Genomic DNA, 25,739 nt, shown 5'->3' on the forward strand with positions numbered 1-25,739 from the left:
TTACACAAAACTGTGTGGGAAAGTCCACCTGCAATACAATGAGCACGTGTGAACAGAGACTAAACGAACCAGTGTGCATGGTTTCGTATAACAGAGGCAATGCAGCTGGAGGACTCATTCAGAAATAATCAGTGTTGGTGAGAAATGTATAAATACAAGTTTTCTGAGCGACTCTCTCATTATCACTCATCATAATAACTGTCAAGAGCGCAGCTTCAGAATCAGTTGGCGTGAACCAACATTTAGCAAACAACCGCCACAGTGACATAGAAAACCAACTTTGTGTGATAGCAACGTTAAATTAGCCAGTTACACAAGCCTCTGATATATTGCACCTTGTATTCATGTGTTTTCTCATAGGGATTACTTTAATTACTAATAATTACAGGTAAAACTATTTTGTTGTCAAAATCATTATCATCCACTGTTAAATGTTAATGATTTGGTTCATGAAATGGACAGAAAACTACAGTTTGTGGGCCTATAAACCGACATGAATGAGATGAGATAATATTTTGTGACTGCATGTTTAACCTCTTATTATCTCATCATAAAATCTACTCACTGTAGATCATCAAATTGCTACTGCTGTGCTATAAAAAGCCCAGAAATGGCACATGTTAAAACAGGCAGATATCATCTCAGTTAGTTTTCATTTCCTCAGTGCAACAGTGTAAGAAGTGATCTGTTGTACAGGTGCAACACGTGTGTGACCAGAAGTTTAGGGGCCTCCTACGTGAGGACATTTGTTTATGTGAAGACAAGTTAGGCTCTGCAGCAACTACCCAGCATGCAACAGGTGCTCCATGATACTGGATCCAATACAGCTCCAGTGCATATGAATGAAAACTGACAATGAAAACAAACCAACAGCAATGGAAAGCTAACAGAGGTTAGCATTGGGTTTCTGGGCTGACATCTAAACTCATACCACACACGCACACACACACACACACACACATAGTTGCAAAATAATAGATTCTTGTTGTCTTTCTATTATACAAAAACTCACACTGTCATTCTGGTACTGTGTGTGTGATTTCCATGCTCTTTGCATGCTTTTGGGGCTATTTGCATTACATGGCTGAGTCAATGGGAAAGATTGCCTCATCCGGCACTAAAAACAGGATCCAGGAAGGGAACAGCTTGGGAAAAGGCTGGGGGTGGTTTCTGTCTGTGAGACACACACACATACACACACAGATGCACTTGCATATTCACACAAAAATGCACACTGACTCACACAGAAAACACAGCTGTAAACACATAAATTCACATTCACAAAATAAACGCACATGTGGAAAATAATGAAGTAATGAAGTAAGCGACACACATACACCTGCAGATATATATACATTCATTATAAATACATTTAAATACACCCCATACACACTCAATAAAATCTCCATAAAGGTTCACACATACTGAAGATATCTACACTCACACTCATAAACAGCTGCGCACACGACAGGCTTGAGCAAACACCTATTGCACAAACCTGCCTCGATGCTTGAACCGAACCTTTAAAAGACACGCACGCACACACACAAATACACAGACAGAGAGCGAGTCTTGAAATAACTTGGTGTGACATCATCTCCGTTGTGCTTCATGGTGTTGCTCTGCAGTGTGTGAAGTAAATGTCACTCACCAGAAATCTGGCCTTGTGCCAACATGCCAGTGGAAATGGGTGAAAGGGAATGAAATTGAATAGAATGATCATGTTGTTCGTACAAGTGGATGTATGTACATACACACACACACACACACACACACACACACACAGTGATCTTATTAGCACAACACTGTTTGGGTTGATGTGACACAGCAGTGAGTGAGTGTGTGTCTGTGTGCATGCAGTGTCAGTACTCCTCCTCCATATTAGGAGGTATGAATGCAGAGAGACTGACTGAATGCCGACCATGACTGGAATAACAGAAATCCCTTGGTAAACACACACACAGACACACACACACACACTATGTTACGCACATATATTCTCGGTAATGACAGCAAAGAATAACAAGGCTATTATTCTGAGGAAAGGGAGAGGAGAACATGCTTATACAAGGAAACAAAGGACGCTACAGTAGACACACACACACACACACACACACACACACACACACACACAGTCGGGAACACCAGTGTCTCTCTCCTTCCCTGCCTCCCATGGGTTATAAATAGCAAAACACACACTGCTCCAACATTTACCTACACTGGGCCTTTTGTTTCGACAGAGAAAACCACCTACATGCACGCGCGCACACGCACACACATACACACACACAGAGTCTCCCAGTGATGTCACATCCAGTTTCCAGTTGTTGGTGAAGTGAAATGAAAAGATGCAAATGAAAGAGCTGGAAAAAAGAAAAGGTAAAGAGATGAAGAACAACAGAGCAGATAAAGAGAGAGAGCGACAGGGTTGACACTGGACGTGAACGTGTGAATCGGTCGATTGTCACTGTAAAGTGGCTTTTATTGACCTTTCACTGTCTGTACACTCAGTCACCACTTGACTAGAGACATTTTCTCCCAAACAGACGTGACAGGGCCAGTTATTGACTCTGCAGCAGTAAAGAAAAGGCATGATGGGAAGACTCCATGTTATAATTCATGTTTTCACTTTTTTTTAAAACACAAATCAAGGACATTGTGCTCTGCGGACTTTTGGTTTGATTTAGAGCTTCACAAACACATTAAAGATTGTTAGGAAGCCGGATGAAATAAAGGTAACAGAAAAATAAAAGAACAAAATCACAATATTCACATTCCTCAGTGTACAGTATAATACAGGCTATTAGATGTCCACGTTTCACCACTAGATGATTTTATGATACATAATGTATAAGCATTAGTGAATGTTGATTATCTTGAGCATCTTGATGTTCCCAAACATCCCATAGTTTTCTCCAATCATTAAAACCAATGCAAATCTTAATGCCTACATTACAGTTCTATTTCCTGTTGTCAAGGCCAGTCTCATCCTGGAGTTTCACACCTCAGCTTCCAGTGAAATATCCATAATGGATTCACACTGAGATCAGTCTCAAGAGAATTGCACCATTTATTATTATTATTATTATTATAGCATATGAGAAAAAGTGGCTGTCTTTTGTTTCGATTTCATGTAGTTTTCTACATCATGTTTCATTAGCTAGCTGCACATGAAATCCGGTCCTTCAGCTGAGGAACAATCTAATTGACCACTGCTGCCCTGTGAGTGATAGACACTTGTAAACTACCTGATAATGACCCAGTTCCTCTGCTGCCAGTGTGACTTAAAGTCGACAATCCGTGTTGCGGTTTAGTCTCCGGACCTCTGCGACCACATTTAGTGTAATCTCTCCGCAGTCCCTCTCTCGTGGGTCTCTCCAAGGAACAGAGACTCTAATGTTTTTACTTCTTAAAAAGTGGTATTATGTTACAGCTCATTACATCTGTGTGTAGCACTCAGAGAAGAATAACAAATCCTGATCCTGTGGTCGTGATTCTGTTGATTTAATTTAAATAGGGCTGTTTTGTTTTTTTCAGAGGGAACAACGCCGGGAAACCATGAACGAGAATAACACACAATGTTTTGCGCGCACGTCCACACATTCTGTGCATTTAAGCAGCAGGTGCATGTGAGAGCATGAGACAACTTGAGAAAAACCTGCAGGAAAATCAAACTCATCAGGATTTGCCTGATCGATCAATATCACTTGAGTTTTTCTACACTAATTATTTTCACCACCTACATTTCAGCAGATCTAGGTGGGTCTAGACATAATTATCAGTGTCACGTTTTAGTTTCAAACTCAACTGCGAAATTATGCGATGGTGCTATTTAGCTATAGGTGGCTGGCACTTTTCCAGCATTCTCACTATTTGTTGGGTCAACTGTGAACCAACGAGCCTGGGATTAAGACATAAGGATGCAGGTGTGCAGAAAAGAAGATGATGATTCATTTTTACGCCGTTGATGGATGTTCTTTACTAAAACACTGATGCCACAGTTTAATACAGGGATGGGAGAAGGGCGGCTCTGACTTTGTCGTATTAACTGAGTACTTAAGGTGTGTGTGTGTGTGTGTGTGTGTGTGTGTGTGTGTGTGTGTGTGTGTGCTATCAAAGCAGCAGTAACCGCAGTTGTAGCCAAATCAAGCCAGACTGGTGTCCTACGGGTTAAAAGGCCCTGGATTCAGTACAGATAAGTTCCTCTTGAATAAAATAATAATGTGTGTGTGTGTGTGTGTTTGACTGTAAATGGGCGTGTCAGTGTGTCATTATGGAAATCACCAACGACACACTATGATATGGCTCGTCTGGTTAGAGAGGCCGTTGGGAATGTGCTGATTTATCTGTATGATTAGGTGGATGAGGCTGAGTTCTGTGAACAATACGAATTTCTTTGTGTGTATATGTGTGTGTGTGACAGAGAGAGAGAGAGAGAGAGAGTCACAACCTGATGTTTGGTTAATCCCTTCACGCTCATTAGTCCCTCCTCTGTTCTTTTACTGTGAACATGTTCACTGCTCAGTCAGGACTGGTTCTACAGGTAAGACGAGGATATACAAAGATTTCGCTCTTCCTCCCTCCCTCTCTCCATTTCCCCCCGTGCTCCTCTCTCCCTCTACACCCTCTCATGGAGTGGATGTGTTGACAGAGGGAAAGAGCCTGAACGGCGCAAAGCGGCGGAGAATAGGGATGATAAAAACAGAAAAATGAAAAAAAAAAAGACACGCTTGGCTAAAAAACAAGGAGAAGTAAAGTCAAAAGACAACAAGAGCCAGCCAGTCTCGGTCTTCAACAAGCTGCAGACAGTCACTCTGCACGCTGAGGAAGAGTTGACAGCCAGCGCAGGGCCACAAGTGATAGATGCTCTGGCTGTACAAAGTCAACAAGCGAACAGACGCCACCACTTTGTGTCTCGTTACACATCCAAATATAGCTGCACGGCCCTCCTCTGTTCTGACTGTCCTGTGTGCATGAGCGTGTCGAAATCACACTACACCTTTTAGAGGCAACAGCCACTTTCAGTTGATAGATGTCAGCACCTCTGGGTGTCAGCGAGGCTGTTAATAGAAAAGGCTCATTCTTATCTCTCTCCCCCTGGCTCAGGAATGAAAAAAACAAACATCCACATGCGCATATATCTCCCAGCACGGTCGGCTCATTCACAATCATACTTACTTGGAACACTTAGCGAATCAATGAGTGTACGAATGTGTGTGCAGGTGTCTGTGTGCGTGTGCAACAAAATGACTGAGCCAAGTTTGCAGCAGCTCTTTGCCAAACCAAACTGTTCTCCTTTCACACACACAGACACAAAATAAACAGATAAATAAATGACTAACCCACTGCAGCGGGCGGTGCAGGCCTGAATATGAAGTGATTGACTACTGGGGTTCGCTATTACATACATGTAGGTTTCATAACGCAGATATTTGTCTGGTCACATATTGATCTGGTGAAACACAGGACTGATCTTTCTTATCGCCCATTCAAAAGGAAACCTGATTCCTGGTGGTGGTAGTAAAGACTCTCAGACTTTTAGATTAGCTGATTAGATTAGATTTTGCTGATTATTTACTTATCAAACATCCCTCACACTTTTTCCATTATTCACTCCATCACTCACTGTTTGATCATTTGTAACAAAGTGTTGATGAGTCAGAAGAAAGTCTGAAAACTGGAGACCATGATGTGATGGGATTACAGCAGCTGTGACGTCCATTAATATGACCACGTTCTGACCCATAAGGACTCGTCGTCCACATCCATCTGCAAACTCCATGTTGGAAAGTTTTGACACTGTAATGGTGACATGATGACAGCAGTGTCCAGCTGCTGTCAGTCGTACTAATGAAACATTCTAGTCACTGTTCACAGAGCATTTAGCTGATGTCTTTGAATATGATTACTGTGTAATGGTTTGAAATCCTTGGTTTTCAGAAGCTGGAACAAGCAAATGATTCATAAATAGCCAATAAGTAAGCTGATGAATAAATAAAAAATGTTTATTAGTTGATAAATTTATCATTTCAGCAATAAAGGAAGAGAGGAAGTTTAGACAGACTGAGGGCACTGAATCGTACAGTTGGACACTGTTGAAATCTTACTATTCCTCACTTCCTTATTTAGCTAACTAAAACCTTTATGCTGAAGGCGCATTTTAAACCTTCCTCTATACGACTGACAGGAGACAGATTAGATGAGAGGGAAACAAAAATACAATCTGTGGAGACTTTGCCTGGAGCTGGGTTGGTACACATCTGGATTTCACAGTTCACACCTCTTTATCTAGGAATTACATCACATATTGATATATGATATACACGTTATATACGTTTTAAGACAATACAGCTGCTGCCTGGAGGAACAAACCTGCAGGAGCTACACAAACCAAACACACACACACACTTTTACTGGACGATAACACATGGACCAGTGTCAAAGGCTTCCTGCATTTCAAGCCGTCGTTGCTGGTAATCACGACAAACAATGTGTGTGAGAGACGAGGGTAAGAGTGTGTGAAATGGTGCCATGGAGTTGTACAGCTGTATTTATCTATGTGTGTGTGTGTGTGTGTGTGTGTGTGGATGGCAGTAACAGAGGAAGGTTGATGTATAATGCAGCATGGGTCCAGTTTCCTAAGTCCTCACTGAGTTTCCATAAACATCCAGGGCCGCTGTCTGTAAGGTCAGCAGGCTCACACACACACACACACAAAATGAGACAGTGCATGTCTTGCATTGTGTCGCTGTTGTTGAAACAAGTGTAGCAACAGCAGCGCAGGAGGAGTGTCACTAAACAAGTGAGACAGACAAAAGAGAAGAAAATCTGCCCCCCCACTCCCCCCACCCCGTCTCTCTCTCTCTCTCTCTCCCTCTCAACTCCCCACTGGGCTGAGGAGACTCGATCATCACAGTTTGTCACGCTCGCAAACACACAGCACAGCGGGTTTCCCGTGCACTGTCAGAACCGAGAAGTTTGATACAACAACACTAACAAAAGACCTAGACGTCCAGAGAAACAACAAACCGCTCACGTGCAGGCAGACGCACAAAGTTAAACGACAAATAAAGTCAAAGGCACATACCGCGTCTTGTAAATATCCGGCTGTGTGAAAACCCCAGTAGCACTTCTGCATCAGCCAGCTAACAGCAGGATCTATAATTAGACGGAGAGCTCCACTCCCCTCCAGTCATCTTTTACTGTCGGCCACATCCTCTTTTCTTTAACTCCTTCTCTTTCTTCTCTTCCCTCCCTCTTGCTATCTCTGCCTCTGTCTGTTGACAGTGTCAGACGTCAAACTGTTGATTTCATCATGTCATTCACACGGTGTAAGCACCTAGCTCAGAGAAAGAAAGGACATTTTGCACGCTGCAGACAGAAAGGGTTTTTTAAAAGAGTTTTAACTTCATTTAAACTACAAATAGTGACACCACAGACAGAATGAGAGACAATGTGACTGAAATCAGCCTGATAATATAAATATAGGGAATGAAAGAAGAGAATAATGAGACGTTATGATGACAAAACAGGGGTGAGGGTTTTGAAAACGTCCCATTTTCTTCTCTTTTTCAAGTGTCACATGGATGATCATCAGCTCTTGCAACTGTGGGATCTTCACCATCCATCCCATAAACAACATGGATTGTAACCGTGGTAACGGGGCGGTCGGCCCTGCAGGAAGTAGAGTCTATAAAAACACAACAATGAGAGACCCGGGTGGCTTCCTGTTTAAGTGCTCAGTTTAGACTCCCATTTCCTCCCCTCTCCCCCCCCTCCAGCTGTTGTTGTGATGCCACTGCCGCAGTGCCCTTGAGCCCTGTGGCACTGAAGCTGCCCACTGGAGCACAGTGGCAGGAGACACAACCACAGCTTTTCAGAGTCCCCATCTTACCGTTTCTCTCACACACATACACATACACTCACACACGCGCGCACACACCCAAATCACTGTTCCCGTTCCTCCTCTCACTGTACGGCTTTAAAAAAAAAAGCTGAGTGCTTTGACATCCATTAACAACTCAGATTAATGACTAACAGCGGCCCTGAAGGCAACACACTAATGTGCTGAACACACTCCTACTCACACACACACCCATTACAGGAACATGGAAAACTACTAGGTAAACTATTGACTATCCAGTTAAATTGTTGTTTTATCTATTTCAATTGTTGGTGTCAATAAAAATGTGAGTTTAACTGCGACCAATCTGGATAAACTTTGTTGCTCATGAGAAAAACAACTTGCAGCACTAAAAAGCACACGCAGTATGATGTTTCACGTTTTGCTAAGCTAAGCTAACCGTCTGCTGTAAGTCAGAGGACGCAGGCTGATGGAGGCAACAAGGAGATCAAAATACTGGTTGAAATTAGATTTAAACAAACTTTCTATCATTGATCATCCTTGAAAAAAATCCATTGCGGAAAGTCTGGTTGCAAAGATTAAACAGTGACGCTTGCCGGACAGGAGAGAGGAGAAAGGGCAGTCTGTTACTGAAACACCCGACTGGTATCGGTCTTCTCATCTAACTCTTAAAAAAAGAGGGTTTTTTTCTGAAACAAAATTACAGTATTCCTAAAATTAAACTTTCTCCCAGACAAACAACAGACACACAGTGTATTAATATCAGTTACAATCACGGCCTTTAGTTTGGGAGAAGTGCAGCGATGTAGGAAGTTACCTGTCTGCCGGGCTGGTTACATCAGTGTGACATGCCTCCCTCCGTTTTCAGTGTGATGAAATTTTAGTTTCTGTCTGTGATACTGAAAGTTCTCTTTGTCTGTGGAACCGCGGTGACTCTGGCACCTCATGATGATACCAACTCCTTCCTTTATTTGTTAGAAACATGAGCCGATCATCTGGAACTGTAAAACTCATCATTTCCTGAGAATCTGAGCGTTTTCCCAGCAAAGACCTGCCAGATATTAATAGTTTAGACTAGAGCAGCTATTTCAGAAGTTATTGATGACACATGTTACTAATGTTGTTGATAACAATCAATCTGTACTGTATGTATGTATCAGTATATAAGAGGTAATTTACCACATCCAGTAAAAGGTGCAGGAGGTGACAGAGTGTTCACCAAAAAAAAAAAAGACAGAGTTGCTAAATCCTCCTTGTGCAACACAGGATCTCTATGAATAGTCTGATACTGACAGTTAGGATCACATGCTCGTTACTCTATCTCCCTCTTTGGCTCACAATACTAACCAAGTACCAGCTGTAATGTTTGTGTGTGTGAGGTACAACAAATGTAAAAGAGAAAAAAAGGTACGGTAAATAGCACAAACACAGATACTGATCTAATTCAACTCTGGTCTCAGGTTCAAAGCTTTGTAACAAATGTCTCACTCTTTTTCTTCCAGTTTTATTTACTTTATATAAATCAACTTTATTACAAGAAAAGAATCAGGCCTCAGTTTCTAAATCTGGATGAAGGGGAAAAAAAGGAAAATAAATCATCAGTGTTTCCTCTCCGGCACGTCCCACCTCTTTTCATTCCTCTGTCAGTGCGTGTGTTTCTGTGTGTGTGTGTGTGTGTGTGTCTTTCTTTGCCATCCTGGCTCTCGCTGACACACACTTGTTCTCTCTCCAACTTATCTCCCTCTTTGTCTCCCCCCTATCTCTCTCTCTCGCTCTCTCCCTCCTTCATCTTGAGGAATCCACAGCTGTCACTCCCATTCAATACCTCTCATCTTCCCTGAGCAGCTGGCCCCGACTGAGCTTCATGTGTGTGCATGTATGCGTGTGTGTGTCTGTGTCTGTGCCTGTGTCTGTGTGTAGACTCGCCTGCCTACAACTGTCGCCAAACTATTTCTATATTTATAGTGTTGCTCTGTTGGTGCACACTTGACTGTTCAAGTGTAAATGGTAGTGAGTGTGTGTGTGAGAGGCTGTCGACAACTTTAAGAATGACCCTCTGTCGTGTGTGTGATGAGGACGACCCTCTTAAGTGAGAACATTTTGCTGTTGTTCACATCTACGGAGGGTTAAGTGAGGACGCCGGCAGCACCTAAATCATCCACATGACTCGTGTAAATCTTTGGCTGCAGATCGTCAAGTCAGTATCTCCTTAAAAAAAAAAAAAAAACGCTGTGATTTTCCTTTACACAGACTGTTATTGTTTATTATTTCCGTTACTCGTTGATCGATTAACCAAAACATTATTAGAATTGCAATATGACTAAGTGCGATATCCAAAGAGCAAGAGCTGTAGTTATTCTCATAACGGCAAAAAGTGTCACATGAGACCATAAATAAAGCACTGTGGTGCAAAAGAAATGCTACAAATTTGTACTACTTTGGTACAACGCCCCACAAGAAATCACATCATCATCATTTTTATATATTTTTCCCACTGAAAATGAAATGCAGAAATGACTAACCCTAACCCTTTCAACTGAAATCACCACTCTTCTCGCAATTGCAATTGCAATTTTTTTTTTTTTTTTTGGCATATGGTTCAGCCCCATGATACTTTTTGATTGTGTCAACTTGTTGCCTTCAGACAATACTGGACAAATGTTGTTAATGTGTTTATCAAATTAAAAGGGAACAATATCTGGAAAATATATTCATTGTTTACTCAACAACTAATTTTTCATAGTCATCTTTTTTTTTTGCAACCTCAGCGCTGCTATTTTTAGAGTCTGAATGGAGGGAGTGGCTTTAAAAACAGTTGCACCGCATGTTAAGTTAAAAGCTAACATCAGCATACTCTCAAATGTGTAGAAAGAAAATCAGTGAAAGTTGCAGGTGTAAAATAAAATTTTACCTGATATTGGAATGACAGGAAGATGTGCCAAGGAGTCACTTAAGTCCTGAGGAAGCCATGGCTGTACCCAGGTGTCAACGTGATCCATCCACTAATACTCAAAACTACTGTACAAATGTGAATTTATCCTCTGGGCACCGAACTTCAGTGCAGTTCACCTCATGTTGTTGAGATATTTTAGTCGGCACCAAACCGACCGGCCAACCCACTCTGTCATTCCTACATGCCGCTACCATGGAAAAAAAGAGTCACACTTTTCTTGCAATATGTCTTGTGACTGCAACACACTCAGCTTTGACTGTTTAATGTCATTATAAATGCTGGTTTTCCGATAACATGGTGGGAATGAAAATAAATACATCGACAAGGAAGTGCATTCTTTTCACGGGTGAAAAGGCACACTGGGTCGAGGAGGCAGACAAACAATCTTGTTTTAAAGAAATTACAAATAAAAAATTTGGCTGCTCGTTGTTCATCTCAGAGATTTATGAATGTCGCGCAGGCTTGTAAAAGAGGAATTTAAGTGAGCTATTACATCCTGTCCTGCTTCGACTAAACAGGTGCTTTAGGATTCACCGGGTCTGCATGCCAGTAACGCTCCCATTCACCGTCAAAGCTCACACTCATAAACATTCCATATGTTCCTGTCATCTTGTGCTCGCCTCAAAATCGCCTGAAGCTGGAAACTTTAGAGCGTCTCAGTCATTACACACACGTCACGCACACACACACACACACACACACACACAAACTAAGATGATCACATGCATGTGGAAGCCTCTGCCTGTCAGAGAGGAGACACCAGGTGTGCCGTCCTGTTTGATAAATGACAGCGACTCCTCTCTCTCCGGCACAGACGACAACAGTCCAACAACTCAAGGCCTTGTTGACCTTCTCACCTCTGGTTCCTGTCCATCATACTCTCTGCTGGGCCCAATCACATTTCTCAGTCATACCCCTTCACTTACCCCCAACTCCTGTCCCCTCCCAGCAGAGTGGCAAGGGGTATCGGTGGAGAAATATCCGCCTTCAAAATAAGACACTAATTTGAATTTAAGTTATCATTTTGGACATCATCCGCTTTATTGGACGTGAAAATATGTAAAAGTGTGAGCAACAACAATGTAAAACTGGCAAAATTGAAAACCAGCAAAATATTGATTTAAAAAAAAAATTCTATGAAGCACAGGGTTGTAATTTCTGGACATAATGCTTGAATGTAACAGAAATGGTTGTCATAATTTTTTGAATGCTTGTTAAAATTAACTTTTGTCTCATCTGGTGCAGCCAGTGTATCTAGTGTATTCTGGGATGTTTGTCATACCCATTCATTGGTAGTGTGGTCCTAGAGTGTGGTCCCTTAGCCTACACTTTTATCTAGAAGAGGACGAGGATACCTCTTCCCCTGATGTGAACATGCAAATGGGACGGGTAGAGCTGAGGGGTAAACGTGGAACTGGGACTTTGATAGATGCACTTCTATGTACGATGATTGTGCTCAGCTGTGATTCAACCCCTCCACTTCTCCACCTACCGGGAATAAATCTGTTTCTGGTTTGTTGGGAATAAACAGAAGAGGAAGTCTATAGCGTGAGCAGTGACACCTGCCCCGTCCGAGCAGAGAACTGAATCATCTTACGTGTAAGCGCAGGTGAGGATGAAGTGTTTCTTTGTGCTGTCTGAAAGCGCCATCATTCAATCTCTCAGAAACCTGACACTAAGCTCGTCTGAAAAACCCAAATTCCTCTCACGGAGCAGTCATGCTTTGAATCAGCTGCTGACCTATGCAAACATCTGACATTTTACTTCTCCCTGTGGGTAAATTCTTTCTTCTCCTTCTTCTTCTCCTTCTGTTGCCGCCCTCCTTGGGGAGGTCAGACATCATGATCAGTTGCAAAGACACGTCCTGGGACTGGAAGGTATTCGCCCGCCGCCTCGCCTGTGGACACTTCACTTCAGCGGGGAAAACACAAACTCACTCGCCTGTTTGAAGTCGCTCACCATGACACCGTTTCCCTGCAGCGGCTGCCGTACAGCTGTTGCAGCGGTCACACGGCAACCAGCTACCAGTGCAAGCACAGGGGACGACCACAAAACACACCTTTGCTTTCAATCAGCCTGCATGCTGCTCACTCAGGCTTTCTGGGAATCCTCTGGGATTCACTCGCACACATCTCAAAACTTATCATTTTATAATCACTGTAGCGGACACACTCTAAGATGTGTGTGTGCATCTGTGTCCGAGCTTTCCTTCTCACTCTCACACACTCCTTCTCTCCCCTACATCAAACACATTCTCCACATTTCCCAACACAGATAAAGCCGCTCAACACCACATCTCACTCAAAGGGATCCCCCCACTCATCCCTCCTTATCTTAGAACACACAGACACACATCACACACAAATATCAGCGCACCTTTATCATCACAAGCCACAATACACTCTCACAGCACAGTCACACTACAAAAGGTAGACAAAAAAAAAAAAAAAACACTGAGCTCACGGCTGTTTCTGAAGACTCCAGTCCCTTCTATTAATTTCGTCTCACACATTTTATAGCGTCATAGGGGAAGTGATTTCAAATGAACTGACTGATCCGGCTGATTATCAGCGGTGAAAACGGTGAGTCATGAAAACAGTGGTGACTGGCTGACTGATACACTGATAGCCTGTGGTAGTGGTGGCGAGATTGGTAAAACCAGTCTGCAGCAAACGGCTTCTCCGCTGATAAGAGCCAGTGTAGATATCGGCTTATCCTGCTGCAGCGCCACTTCACCCTGCAGCACGCTCGGCAGCATCATGTAAAATCACATCAGGGTGAACACACAGAGAGGAGTGAGGAAAGTCTTTTAGTTTCTCATCATAAATGTAGAGGGAAATTTAACAATAATTCGTTTTTTATGTTGCACTAGAACAGATTTGAAGACGCAACGCTGCACTGCAGGATCTCCTCTCGTCTGCAGAGTTGGTATAGGGAACCTAACACCTCGACTTGGCCGACCGCCAGAGCAACAGACATAAATAAACAACTTCAGTTCCTCTGGAAATTGCAAAACATTAATGAAGTGAAGTGTCGCTGCGAAATGGGATCTGCTGACAGGGCGCCGACATCTGCCTCCGCCTCTTACTTCATCTTCTTATTTTCATACAACTTCCCACGTCCCCTTTTCTCTACTTCTATACGCGCACAGTGAATCCGTCTGCTACTTTTTTCTTTCATTTAATTTCTCCATCCTACTTTTTTTTGTTTGTTTGAATCTACATTCTTTTCTAGTTAATAGTTAACGTGTTCCAGGAAGGCAGCCTCATGAATATGCACAGTCACACTCAGCTGTCTGCACGGACAACAAAGGAAGAAGACATTAACATTCCTGCACATGCTCTGCACTCTGGTCAGAGGTACACACACACACACACACATACACACAAATCCATATAAACCCAGACATGGCCAACCACAAATACACTCTGAACCACACTCCAGTCTGGCTTCTCTTGACAACATGCATGGAGATAAATCATGATATCAATTTTATTATATGGAGTAAATAAAGCCACAGGCTGACAAACAGCTGATTGATTAGTGCTGAAATCAATCAATTAGCTCGATTATTTGTGCAACTAATTTGATATCTATTTATTACTAATTCATTACTATCACACATAATTGATTCACTGATTTATGTGAGGAAAAAAGGTCAAATATTCTCCGGTCCCAGCTTCTAAAATGTGAATATTTATTGGTGTTATTTGTTTTCTGTGAGACCTGTGTGAATGAAGTTGGTCTGACAAAAGCAGCTGTTTGGTAATGTCACTTTTCATCGTCTTAACTCTTCTATGTAGCAATCAATTAATCAATAAAATGATCACCAGATGAATGTGTGATAAACAGCAGCTACAGCAGCAGTCACTATGCTTGCCCAGACTACACAGCGACCATTATTCTCTATGTGCTGAGAAACGAGCTGCTTTAACAGCGTCTCCGGCCACAAACAGGCGGCACAAATTATGAAGTGCTACTGGTGGAGAATGTGAACGTCTTTCTGTTTGCCAGGAAAAAAAAAAAATCAGCAGACAGTGTTTAGGCATCTGCCACAGGTCTGATATTAGATCCCTTCAATTGTATTATAGCACATTTCTGACTGTGTAAACACAGGATTAATGAGGAAAAGTATGTTTGGGGGGTTAAATTAAGAGAGACTTGACTGTGTGTGTGAATCTGATGAAGTGTGTATGAAGAGGCTGCAGGCTGGTAAATCACTGCATGTATACTCGCGCATCTAGTTTCCTTCCTCTTTGTGATATTGAATATATCCCTCTCTGTGGTGTGTATCTATAAAACTCCCTTAGTCTGCTCCACTGTTGTCTGTTGCTGCAGCTTGTGAGTGTCAAAAGGCCATCTCTGAGAAAACGGTTTACACACACACACACAAAACACCCTGACATGTGCACACACCCACAGACAGACACAAACACAGACACACATTAAATAAACATGCATTGTGTCTCCTCCTCCTTCTCTTCACAGAGTTGTTGAAATTAGCCTGGAGCTGTAAACGTCACTGCGGACCATCCATCACACACACACACACACACACACACACACACTCGCACGCACGCACACACGCACATGCACGCCTGCAGTCAGGAGTCCATCCAGATGAGAGGAGATCCTATTACATCTGCGCTCACAACAGGCTATCTGATCTGAGGTCAGTGTCAGTCACCTCGCTGATCTGGAGTGAATGTGAGCCAGCCATTACTCTCCACCGCGCTTTAGATCAGACAATACCCAAATACAGCCAGGAGCCCGTCTCGGAAAAACTTAAGGCTAGACTGATATATGGGGCCGACGCCGGCCTTTCATCAGACATCCCATATCTGACTGTCATATCGGTTATGATGAGCATTCCTGACACAGGCACATCTGTCATCGTAATCAGCATTTACATTTGCCAGATGTTTGTAGTAAATAGGATCTTTTCATGAAGATTGTTTCTTATCACTTCAAACACAAAAAGCTTTGATTAAACACAGGCAGAAATATTCAGGATCAGTTTTCACGAGCCGGCGCCCTGATCCTAAACAAGAGTGAATTTGCTTTTCTGGTCAAAAAACAAATCAGCGAAGGCTAAAGAAACGCTTTTTTAGATCCAAGGCTTCTGGTCTGGAGCATTGGGTGGGACCCGAGGTGAAAATTGAAGGTTTTTCCCCCCTCCAAATGCCACAGCAATAAATCCTTTGAAAAATAATTCCATCGACTTCAGTAAATTTCAGTGGGATTAAGTGTGTCTTTGTGTGTGTGCCTGTGTGTGAGAGAGAGAGAGAGAAGGAGAGAGGGAGAAGGAGAGAGAGAACTCCCGAGGGGTTGCAGACTGCGGCTGGAGGCCAATCACAGACCAGTTACCCAGCTGACCACAGCGAGGAGCCTTTAGCTCAAAGGTTAATACAACATGAACTGATTTGACACACTAATAAAAACGTTAAGAACAATGTTACCTCAGGCCACAAAACACTCACATACACAGTCTCTCTGGCCCATTTGCACCAAAATACTATTAATAAGTGTGGGCTGTCACAGAGAAACACAAAAATACACACACACTGTGTTGTGGGGCCCCAAGGAGAGTATTATATAACATTACCCCTGACATATCAAGTGATTTCACGCACCTAGAGGCAGGACAATCGAGCCATTTGTTCAGCAGGTCAAAAAATAGCCGCCTCCTTCATTGCCGTCTACTATTACTACCACCACCACCACAACTACTTCACAGCCGGTGTCTGCACTGCAGCCTGGCTCTAAGGGGCCCCCACGGTTTAAAATGACCCTAAGCAGAGGTTAATGTGGTTGTTGATCAGAAGAAATAAGATTTAATGATTTGATACCGTGTTGGAACAAAAATGCCTCACAAACCTGACATTCAGGCTGAAGCACAAATTAATGTTGAATGAATAGTGCAGTGTGTTCTTATATACATAGTATATATAACTATATAAACTGTGACAATTAATTATGAATCCATCAACATACATAATACACATTTAACAAAATTTTTGCAACTTTTTAAAAAATAAATGTTGATTTATTTTTACATAAAAATGTGTTCTTTGCTTTTCCAGTGTAAATATATGTTATTTTCTTGATTTTCTCTGATAATAAACTGGATATCATGTTGTGTTGTTGGACTGTTCAAACCCAACAAAGCATGAAATCCGAGTACGCCTACTTGTGTAAATATGTAATACATCGCATCAGCTGCAGCCTTAATTAAACACATTCCTCATTTCACATCCTCTCTTATTTCACCTTCCCATCATTCCTGCTCCGTCTGCTGTAACTAACTCGTCCTCCAGCAGCATCATGCAGAGCACCCTGATCAGCTGATCCTGGTGCTTGGAAACCAGGACGAGGAAGAGGATACGTGCTCTTCACTGCAGCTACTACAATCCTGCCTGTTGTTATTTGTCCCTGAAGTTTGTCCCTGCTCTGCTTAGTGAGCCAAAGAGGACACACAAATATGTAGTTGTAGCTGAACATATGCACACTGGACTGCAGGATATTATCGTACAGAGGTGGCTGAAAATCTATGAACAGACCTTTTGACTTCTTATGAGGAAAACAACATTTTAAACACTCGATCTTATGACTTGAGTGTGACCTCAGAATTAACTCTAAAATTACCAACCTATTGACCAAGATATGAAAGTACACAACATCTGACAACAATACTGTATGTTTGTATGCATGCAGATATGTGCATAGAGGAGACAGCTGCATGCTGGGAGAAACAGCTGGAATATGATTCAAGTGTGCAGAATCTTGAAGATATGAGTTTTCATGGTTTTATAAGAGATTCACAACTTGACTGCATGGTGAATTATCCCTGTGTGCAGGGTCTCCTCAGGTCACTGCAATGGGAACCACCTCAGATACACTTGGAGACAGTACTTCTACTTGTTGATTTATTTAGTGTGTGTGTAAAGAAACGACTTTCAGTGGTGTTCCAGATGTAATCATGGTGCCCTACATATTATAGCAGTCCTGTGTGTCCCATGTGTGTTTATAAGTCTGCTTGAGACTTTAAAAAAAAGGTAGTTTCACATGTTTTACACATCTGGCATGGAGTGCTGCCACCACAGAGTGCTAACCCGTCTCCAGCTCCAGAGACACCAGGTGTCAGAGCAGGATGCTGGATGCTGAAAAAGCTTATATGAGGGTCCATGTGGGTAAAGAGTGAGAGACTACAGAGGAAGACAAAGGAGAGAGAGCCAGTGTCAGTTGCCCTGTGTGGACAACACACATGTAACCAGACCCTGCAGCCACGGCCATGACCTCACTGAGTTTTTCCACAGAAACACACACACACATACACATGCACAGGGCACATAGTGGGTTCTTGGTTAGCATACAGTCAGCGGAGCCTGGCACAGCGAGAGCCGGCTTCCATTCAGAGAGTCATGCATTGTAATCCTACACAGTGTGATCACACAGGCATGCTTCACAGCGGAGAATGCTAATCTAAACTAAAAAGGCAGGACACAAAGAAACAGCCGAGTGACTTGTTTCTGACGGGTGGAGCAGCACATCAAATACATTTTAACCTCCGGCTGAAGAGGAGATGCTGGCGCGTTTCCCCCACAGTGAGTCACCAAACTGAAATTCTAACAAGCCCATCTCAGTTTCTTATATTTTATTAAGCACACCGAGTTGACTCGAGTTCACATCCTGCATCATATACAGGAGACGCTGCTGACGTTTTCACCGGCAGACTGCGACCGCGCTCAGAGATGCTGTGATATCACTGGACGTCATTTGTAGGAGATGCGTTTGGATAATTTCAGATGTTGATGACACAATCATGGAAGTGAAATTGAAAAAAGTGAAGTGAATCCTACAACTGTGCTGTGAATTGGCCCCATTGGCAGATTTGTACCTTTCCAGTACTTGGAACAGACTTTAAAAAACAAAAAAAACAATGCAGCATTATAATAAGTTTAACACGGCATGTGAACTCTTACTTTTCACATATTTTTGTAGGTTTTTTTCTTAGCACACATACCTACACTTGACCTGCGGTGAAAACCAGATTTCTAAACCCACACATGAAAAACACAGCAGACCGAGTGCAGCGCTCCAACTAGGCCAACACCTGTTCTGTACTTCTCTGCAGTTTTTTCTTAAGAGTCAAACGGCTTAGATCATTCTGTACGCTGCACTGGAAAAACTGCTGTCACCCAAAATGTGTAATGTGTGTGTGTGCGTGTGTTGTAAAAAATAAGGTAGTAAAAAGGACAAGATGTAGGCCTGAGGGGGTTGGTTGACTGTAGACAGGCAGCATTTTTCCACATGGATGTTTCAGTGCAGATGGGCGGCCGTGGCCTCACTTTAACAAGTTTGTGTAAAATGTAACCAACCCACAACACAACTACTTATTAAGCTGCTGTTCAGTAAAGTTTCTTCAAGAGATTAAAACGTCCTACCTGCCACTGTGTGAAATATGTTGTCGTGTCTGTTTGTCTTTATGATGTTCCCAGAGGAGCTGATTCCATCTGCAGAAACAAAGAGAGAAATAAATAAGTGAAAAAAGAAGCCCATACGCAACAATAAAGGAAAAACTCAGTCAGTTTCTTTTTTTTTTTCAAATCTAAAATTCTCCTTTTGGTCGTGAAAGTGTCAGTAGCGCGACAGTGTAATCTGTTCCAGAGAGGGTTGTTGCCATTCCTGCTGGCAGCCAGCAGAGGCAAATAAAAGTCAGAGATGACTTAATGCTCCTTAAAGGTTTTGTATGAGCAGGACCTGGACACCTGACGGGTGTGGCTGGGCACCATCTGAGCTGCTCCTGTGATGTAACACCAACCTGTCAGCTCTTATTAGTGCCCCAGGTCTGGATAGTAAAGATCACAAAGAGTGTGTATAGCGGCAGAAATAAAACACTCTCAAATGGTACAGAAGTAGGCAGCTCTGAAATAATCAGTGTGTGTGTGTGTGTGTGTGTGTGTGTGTGTGTGTGTGTGTGTGTGTGTGTGTGTGTGTGTGTGTGTATGACGCTGGCCCACATCTGTTCAGCAGCAAAAACCTCATGGGGTCAAACAACAGGGCCGAAAGTGAAAAAAAAGAAGTAGAAATGAATGTGAATAATAGCTAACTGAGACATAGCTGATAAGACTTCAAAGTTTGTATGTAGGTTCAGAAGTAAGTCTTAATGTTTCTTCCACCTGAGCACAGTTTTTACCTGTCAGCCTGTTTTTACAATATCCTCTGAGGAGCGTGGTGTTCATGATAAATAAGCTGTAGACACCGACGAAAGATGAAAAATAACTCTAAACACATACAATAGGAAGCATTAAGCTGTTAAATATAACCTACTGTAAATTAACCTACAGTTGAGCGCTCGCGAGCAATTAGTATAACAAAGCGAACACCTGCGCAGGTAGCTCAGCCCCGTATCTTCTCCCCGCGATGGAAAACTCTGATTACAAAAAAACAACAACACGCACGGGACATTTAACAAACTTCTAGCCGCTCCCACGTCAGGACCTTTGTCACCAGCCAGCCAGTGTTTCCTACCTTGAACGACAGAAGCCGTGAACACCTCTAAACAGCCTCTTGACACAACTCCGACTCCAAAACACTCAAGTTTGAAGGTAAAAATCCAGCGAGTATCGAGTGGAGCTCGGCGCGTGAAACTCAAGAGCGACAGAGAAAAAGCCCGACGGGAGGTGATGGAGAGATCCGCTGGTGTTGTCAGCAAACACAGTGCAAGAGAGGAGGAAAAGAAAAGAGACTTATCGGAGGCAAGTTGCAGAAAAGAAAGTCCGGCCCCCTCCAGTCCTGCCCCCTCCCCTCCGTTCTCCTGCCGACAGAAATAGCAAGCGAGGCGGGCCCCACCAAAAATAGCCTTGACTTCACACGGACCTTCAGGACTATTGTTTTCCTGCGCCGCCTGATTTTCATTGGGTGAGCACTGCAGCCAATCCGCGACTGGTTCCTCATAACTTTTCCAACAGTCTTTAACTTTGTCTCCACAGTCTCTAGAGTCTTGTGTCAAATAAAGTGCAGCAATGCCCCCTCACCCACACACATACACATATAAACACACACACCACCCTACACTGTGGCACCATCTGCTGTCAAAATCCATTAAAACCCAGCAGCACACTGTGATGCCCTCCTATGGTCCAGACACCCTCATTTTTGAAGGACCATTAAACTTTTCAGTCAGATTCTACCTCCTGTATCTTGACGCTGCTATGAACTCTCCACAGCTTTCAACCGATATAGATCACTTTTGAATGATTTCATGAGTAGGTAAATGTTTCCAAAACCACAACCAGCCTGGTCAGTGTGTTATTCTGGTCTTGTCAGGGTGAAACAACCTCAGACCAGCATGTGACTCCTCAAGATGAAGCACGTGTTGATGAGTCTGCTGCTTTAAAAATCAAAGGAACCTGCATCACTGACTCACACTGGTCTGCTTTGTAATAAACGGCCACTATTGATCCTGAATTGCTTCCTGTGCTAAACTGTCTCTTTGTGTGTAGGTGGGGAGACGAAAACATTTTGGTAACGTTCACGCGCCAGTTCAGTTTATGTCCAGTTAATGCTTAATGTCTCGGTAATAACACAGAACAAATGACTATTTGCTGTTGGTGCACGTTCCTATACAGAATGACATCTCAAAAAGACACAAGCCTTTTCTTAGGAAACAAAAATCTTCTCTAGAACTTCATTTGGTTTCCTTTTTCACTTGGACTTCCTGTCAGTGAACATGTTTTGGTTCCTATAATGAAAAGCCGCAGAATAAAAATAAATCACTGGACAGAATTTTCTTTCGCTGAGGAGGAGATCAGTAAGACGTTCCCTTGTAACCCTGTTTAATAATAACATGTTACGGTTTGTTGAGTCATTTCAGGAGACCTTTAAAGTTTCATCTCATGTCAGAATCAGTTCTCTTAAATACACTTAACACTGCTGCAATATCGTTTTTCATCATATAAAAACATGCTGGCCTCAGTGAGCTGAGATCACACCGACAGCCTCACAAAACGTCTTTGTGATTAATCTGCGGTGGCGTCCGACCGTGTAAACGAGGAAATGACTCCTGGACGTTGTTTTCACTGCTGTTGAAAGGCTCTCATTAGAGGAAATGTTTGGAATAGTTACCACGAGCCTAATAACCATGTCATATGTTGCTGAGCTGCTTGTACAAATAGTTTTCATCTACTGTACTCTATTGTACTGGCCCGAAGCATGTAGAGCTGTAATCTCTTTGAGATTAAAGCTGTACTTTGTGCATGTGCTGTAGGATTAAAGGTGAAATCTGTATAGAATCAAAGCACATCTAAGAAAGCCTGTTATGAAACAAAACACACCTATAGTGGCACTGTTAGTGTCCACAGCACTGTTCGGTCAGCAGATCAGTTTTAATGTTGCAGAGGAGGATTGGGGAAAGAGCTGAAAAGCTGAGTTCCCTCTATGAAAATGTCATCTAACTGCATTTGGAAATCCATTTGTTTGGATGTGGAAAACCAGATGGTAGCTCACATCTCACAGCAGATATTCCTATATGGAAAAAGACCATTAAAATTCCCATAACTATGGTACAGCATGCTGAGCACGGAGGTATGTTTGCTACTATTCCAAAATTATCCATAAATAACTGTCAAGGATTTGGCTTTCCATGGTAAATTACTAAAAAATATTTTAAAACAATTTTTAACACTACAGTTCTTCAGTAATACTGCATTGACTGTAAAGCAGTATGTTAATTGCTATAAATGAGTATTAGTATCATAACATTACAAGCTATTTTATTAGATTTTTTTTTTTAATATACCTATTATGTTTTTTATTTAGTGTCCGTTTATGTTTGCTGCTGCTACAATACTGAAAATTTCCCCATCGTGGGAGTAACAGAGGAATATCTTATTTGACCTTATAAAATGTATTGTGTTTTATTTTAAAGTTACAATGCCCCTGCTGTAATTATATATTTACTATAATTAAATTACTGTTTTATTTCAACAATACCAGTCAACATTGTGCAGGTTACAGTCAACCTACTATAAATGTTTTTTTGCAGTAAATAAGCTGTTAATTGCTAGCAGTTAATTTATGTAGAAATCAGACTATATTTCTCACAGTCTGAAACAAGCCCAAGAAAAGATAAGAACACTGAATGCACACGTCAGGACAAGCAATGAGGTGAAATGGTTGAGCAGACTGTAAAATGTGGTTGAATATGAAGTAGTATTCACCATCTGCGTATGCTGACATTATCAGATTTTTGACTTTTGATCTATTGATTATCTATAATGACTCAGTGTTCTTCACATGTGGGTTATATTGGTGTTTTTGTGACAGACAAACTGGAGGGCAGACGAGTTTGATTTAAATGGAACAAGTGGCAGTTCGTTCTGTACAGTTCTCTGTCATTGCAGGTAAATCTGTGCTCGCTGTTGTCACGACCACCTAACACGGCGGGGCACCCTGAGGAGGAGGTTGGAGGAAGCAGAGCATCCTGTCAGCGCTCAGACACCTACAGCACACACACACACACACACACACGTTAACTGTGGTGGCTTATGTGACGCAGGGCCGTCGTTTTCTCAGATTCTCCGGTCCAGAGTTTTTCCCAGAATCAGGTCGCTGTTTTGTGCAGACGCTCACACTGAGTCACACACAGCACATCACCTAAAGCGTCACATCACATGTGCTGAATCGTAGCGAGCCTGATGGAAGTCCTCACTCCTTTCACTGTTTAATCATACATCCATGCATCTCTGCAACGTTAACATTAGCAATGAATGAAAATGCCACATTCAGAATATAACAATAACTATATGGATGAATTGACGACTTTTTCCACTCTGTCTTTTCCCTGATTTCCTTATCTTCTCTGACATTAACCCTATCTGCATAGTGCAGTTTTAAAAAATTTTTGAGGCAGAAACTGACATTTATTATGAGTTTCACTAGCACTTCTCAGTGTTTTTCCCCACTATCAACCGTCCTTCTGTTTCCACAGAGCACAAGCGTGTGCGTTTTATCCTTTTTTCCGATCTCAGTGTCAGTCGGGTCAACAACTGATGTTTCAGACCAATACTGAAACCAAGAAGCGTGCGTCTGTCTACTGCTGGTGGCTCTGCATCGTCCGCTCGCTCACCCTGGGGCGCCTCTGAGAACGGGGGGAACCCAGCACCATTCCCAGAAACCCTCGGTGCGTGGGTGTAAGAGCGCTTCATAACTCCGTGTGTGATCGCATTTGTGTATGTTCATCGACATAAAGTGTGTGTGCGTGAGTGTGTGCATATGTGTGTGCGCACATGTGAGTGTATATGTGGTTAGTCCATTCAATTACACAATCTACCATGCAGTCTGAATCACATCCGGTTTCAGACTGAAAATAACAAAACCACAGGGTGACAGAAAAGCAGTGCAGCAGGCAACCGCCCACAGGGAGAGAGGATTATAGACATACACACACACACACACACATACATACACACAGTCCAGCACTGGTCAGTTGGTATTTTCCACAAACAGCATGTAGTTGATCTAAAAAAGAGATTTCCTTTACACAAACAGGGACTGCATTTCACTTTCTTATCTGGTTTTTAAGATTGAAAAATAAAGAGTTTACCAATTTATTCCAAAACCCTGCACTTGCAGCCATATGAAGTACTTGCATTATGTCAGTTAACCCATATGTGAGAGCTTATAGCAACTTGAACGCTGTTGAGTTCTTACCCTGCGCCTCAAATACAAAGGAAATCCCTGCTAATTCAACATGGCTATAAAGACAGTGTGGTCAGTGCTGAAAATTTAATGCACCACAGCTTCAGTGCCAAAAGAAAAGAAAGAAAAAGAAAAAGTTGGAATCAAGTTGAGCTTTCAGAAACATGATCAGTCATACTTTAGAAGTAAATTGTGCTGAAATGACACAGTTAAAAACAGCCAGTCTGACGTATGTAGCTCCTTTGTCAGTACTATATGGGGCAGGATGTGGTCAACTGTGAGCTACATAGTTGCCTCCCACCTGCAGAGATGTGCGCTCCTGCTACAACACAACATTCGACACAAGAAGCGATTCTTCACACACACACACACACACAAAAAAACAGTGCAAAACTCACAGAACGACAATGAGAAAACACAAAGGTGGAGTCTGAAATATTATTTTACTTTTTTTTTCTGTCCAGTGTTTCTGCAGAACCAAATCTTGAAATGTCAAATTTCAATATTTAAGATAATCTATGTTGCAAAGACTTAAACAAGATCTGCCTGGCTATGTGTGTGTTCTGTCTTCTCTGTGAACATTTGTGTGTCTGACACTTTATCTCCCATGTGCGGACAGTGTGTCGTCGTTAAAAAAACGCAGCCCATGCGCTTGTATAAACATGAATGAGCCTGTTTTTACGTAACAGAACAGGGTATGACCCTTATTTCCACTAATTATGAAACACAGTAGTCTCAGTGAGCCGGTTAAACACAGTTAAAGCACAAGCATTACAGGCACTATCTGTACACTGGAATTAGTGGGGATGGAGGTTTTCGAGGGAAGGAACGAGGGAGTTAAGGGATTAAAAAGATAAAGAATAGACAATAAGTCAAAAAGTGGGGAGTGAGGAGTTGAATGGAGAGTAAAAGAAGAAAAGAGATGGGATGAGAGAAACAGAGAGAGAGGCTGAGAGCACTGTAATAATGTTTGGCCTTGGTCTGCCAGTGGGGTCCTTCCCCTTAAGAAGCCAACAGGAATGTGAGGAATGCTGCATGAGAAGAAAAAAGAAGGAGTGGAGGAGAGAGGGAGAAACAGAGGAGGACTATGGGAAAGAAAGAAAAGCCAAGAAGGAGAAGCAGGGAGGAGGAGGAGAAGGAGGAGGAGGAGGAGGGAGAAATAAGATAGAAAGAGGGAGACAGGAAGTTAAAGGCAGAGAGTAATATGAGGAGGGGTGCGGG

At 42.4% G+C, this 25,739-nt stretch overlaps 1 protein-coding gene across 3 annotated transcripts in view; it reads right to left on the reverse strand.

Annotated features, from left to right (window-relative positions):
* Nucleotides 1–25,739, reverse strand: part of hdac7a (histone deacetylase 7a) — a 56,034-nt gene that overhangs the window by 21,450 nt on the left and 8,845 nt on the right. The window contains exon 2 of one of the 3 annotated variants that reach the window (XM_085781174.1): nucleotides 19,262–19,330. The exons of 1 other annotated variant lie outside the window; for it this stretch is intronic. In XM_085781174.1, coding sequence (XP_085637300.1) covers nucleotides 19,262–19,330 — 69 coding nt within the window. Of the gene's footprint in view, nucleotides 1–7,087; nucleotides 7,241–19,261; nucleotides 19,331–25,739 lie in introns of those variants that run through there. One more of the 3 variants, XM_085781177.1, reaches the window with a different exon arrangement.

This window comes from Trachurus japonicus, chromosome 7 (assembly GCF_045865225.1).
Source record: "Trachurus japonicus isolate A0001 chromosome 7, Traja_1.0".
NCBI lineage: Eukaryota > Metazoa > Chordata > Actinopteri > Carangiformes > Carangidae > Trachurus > Trachurus japonicus.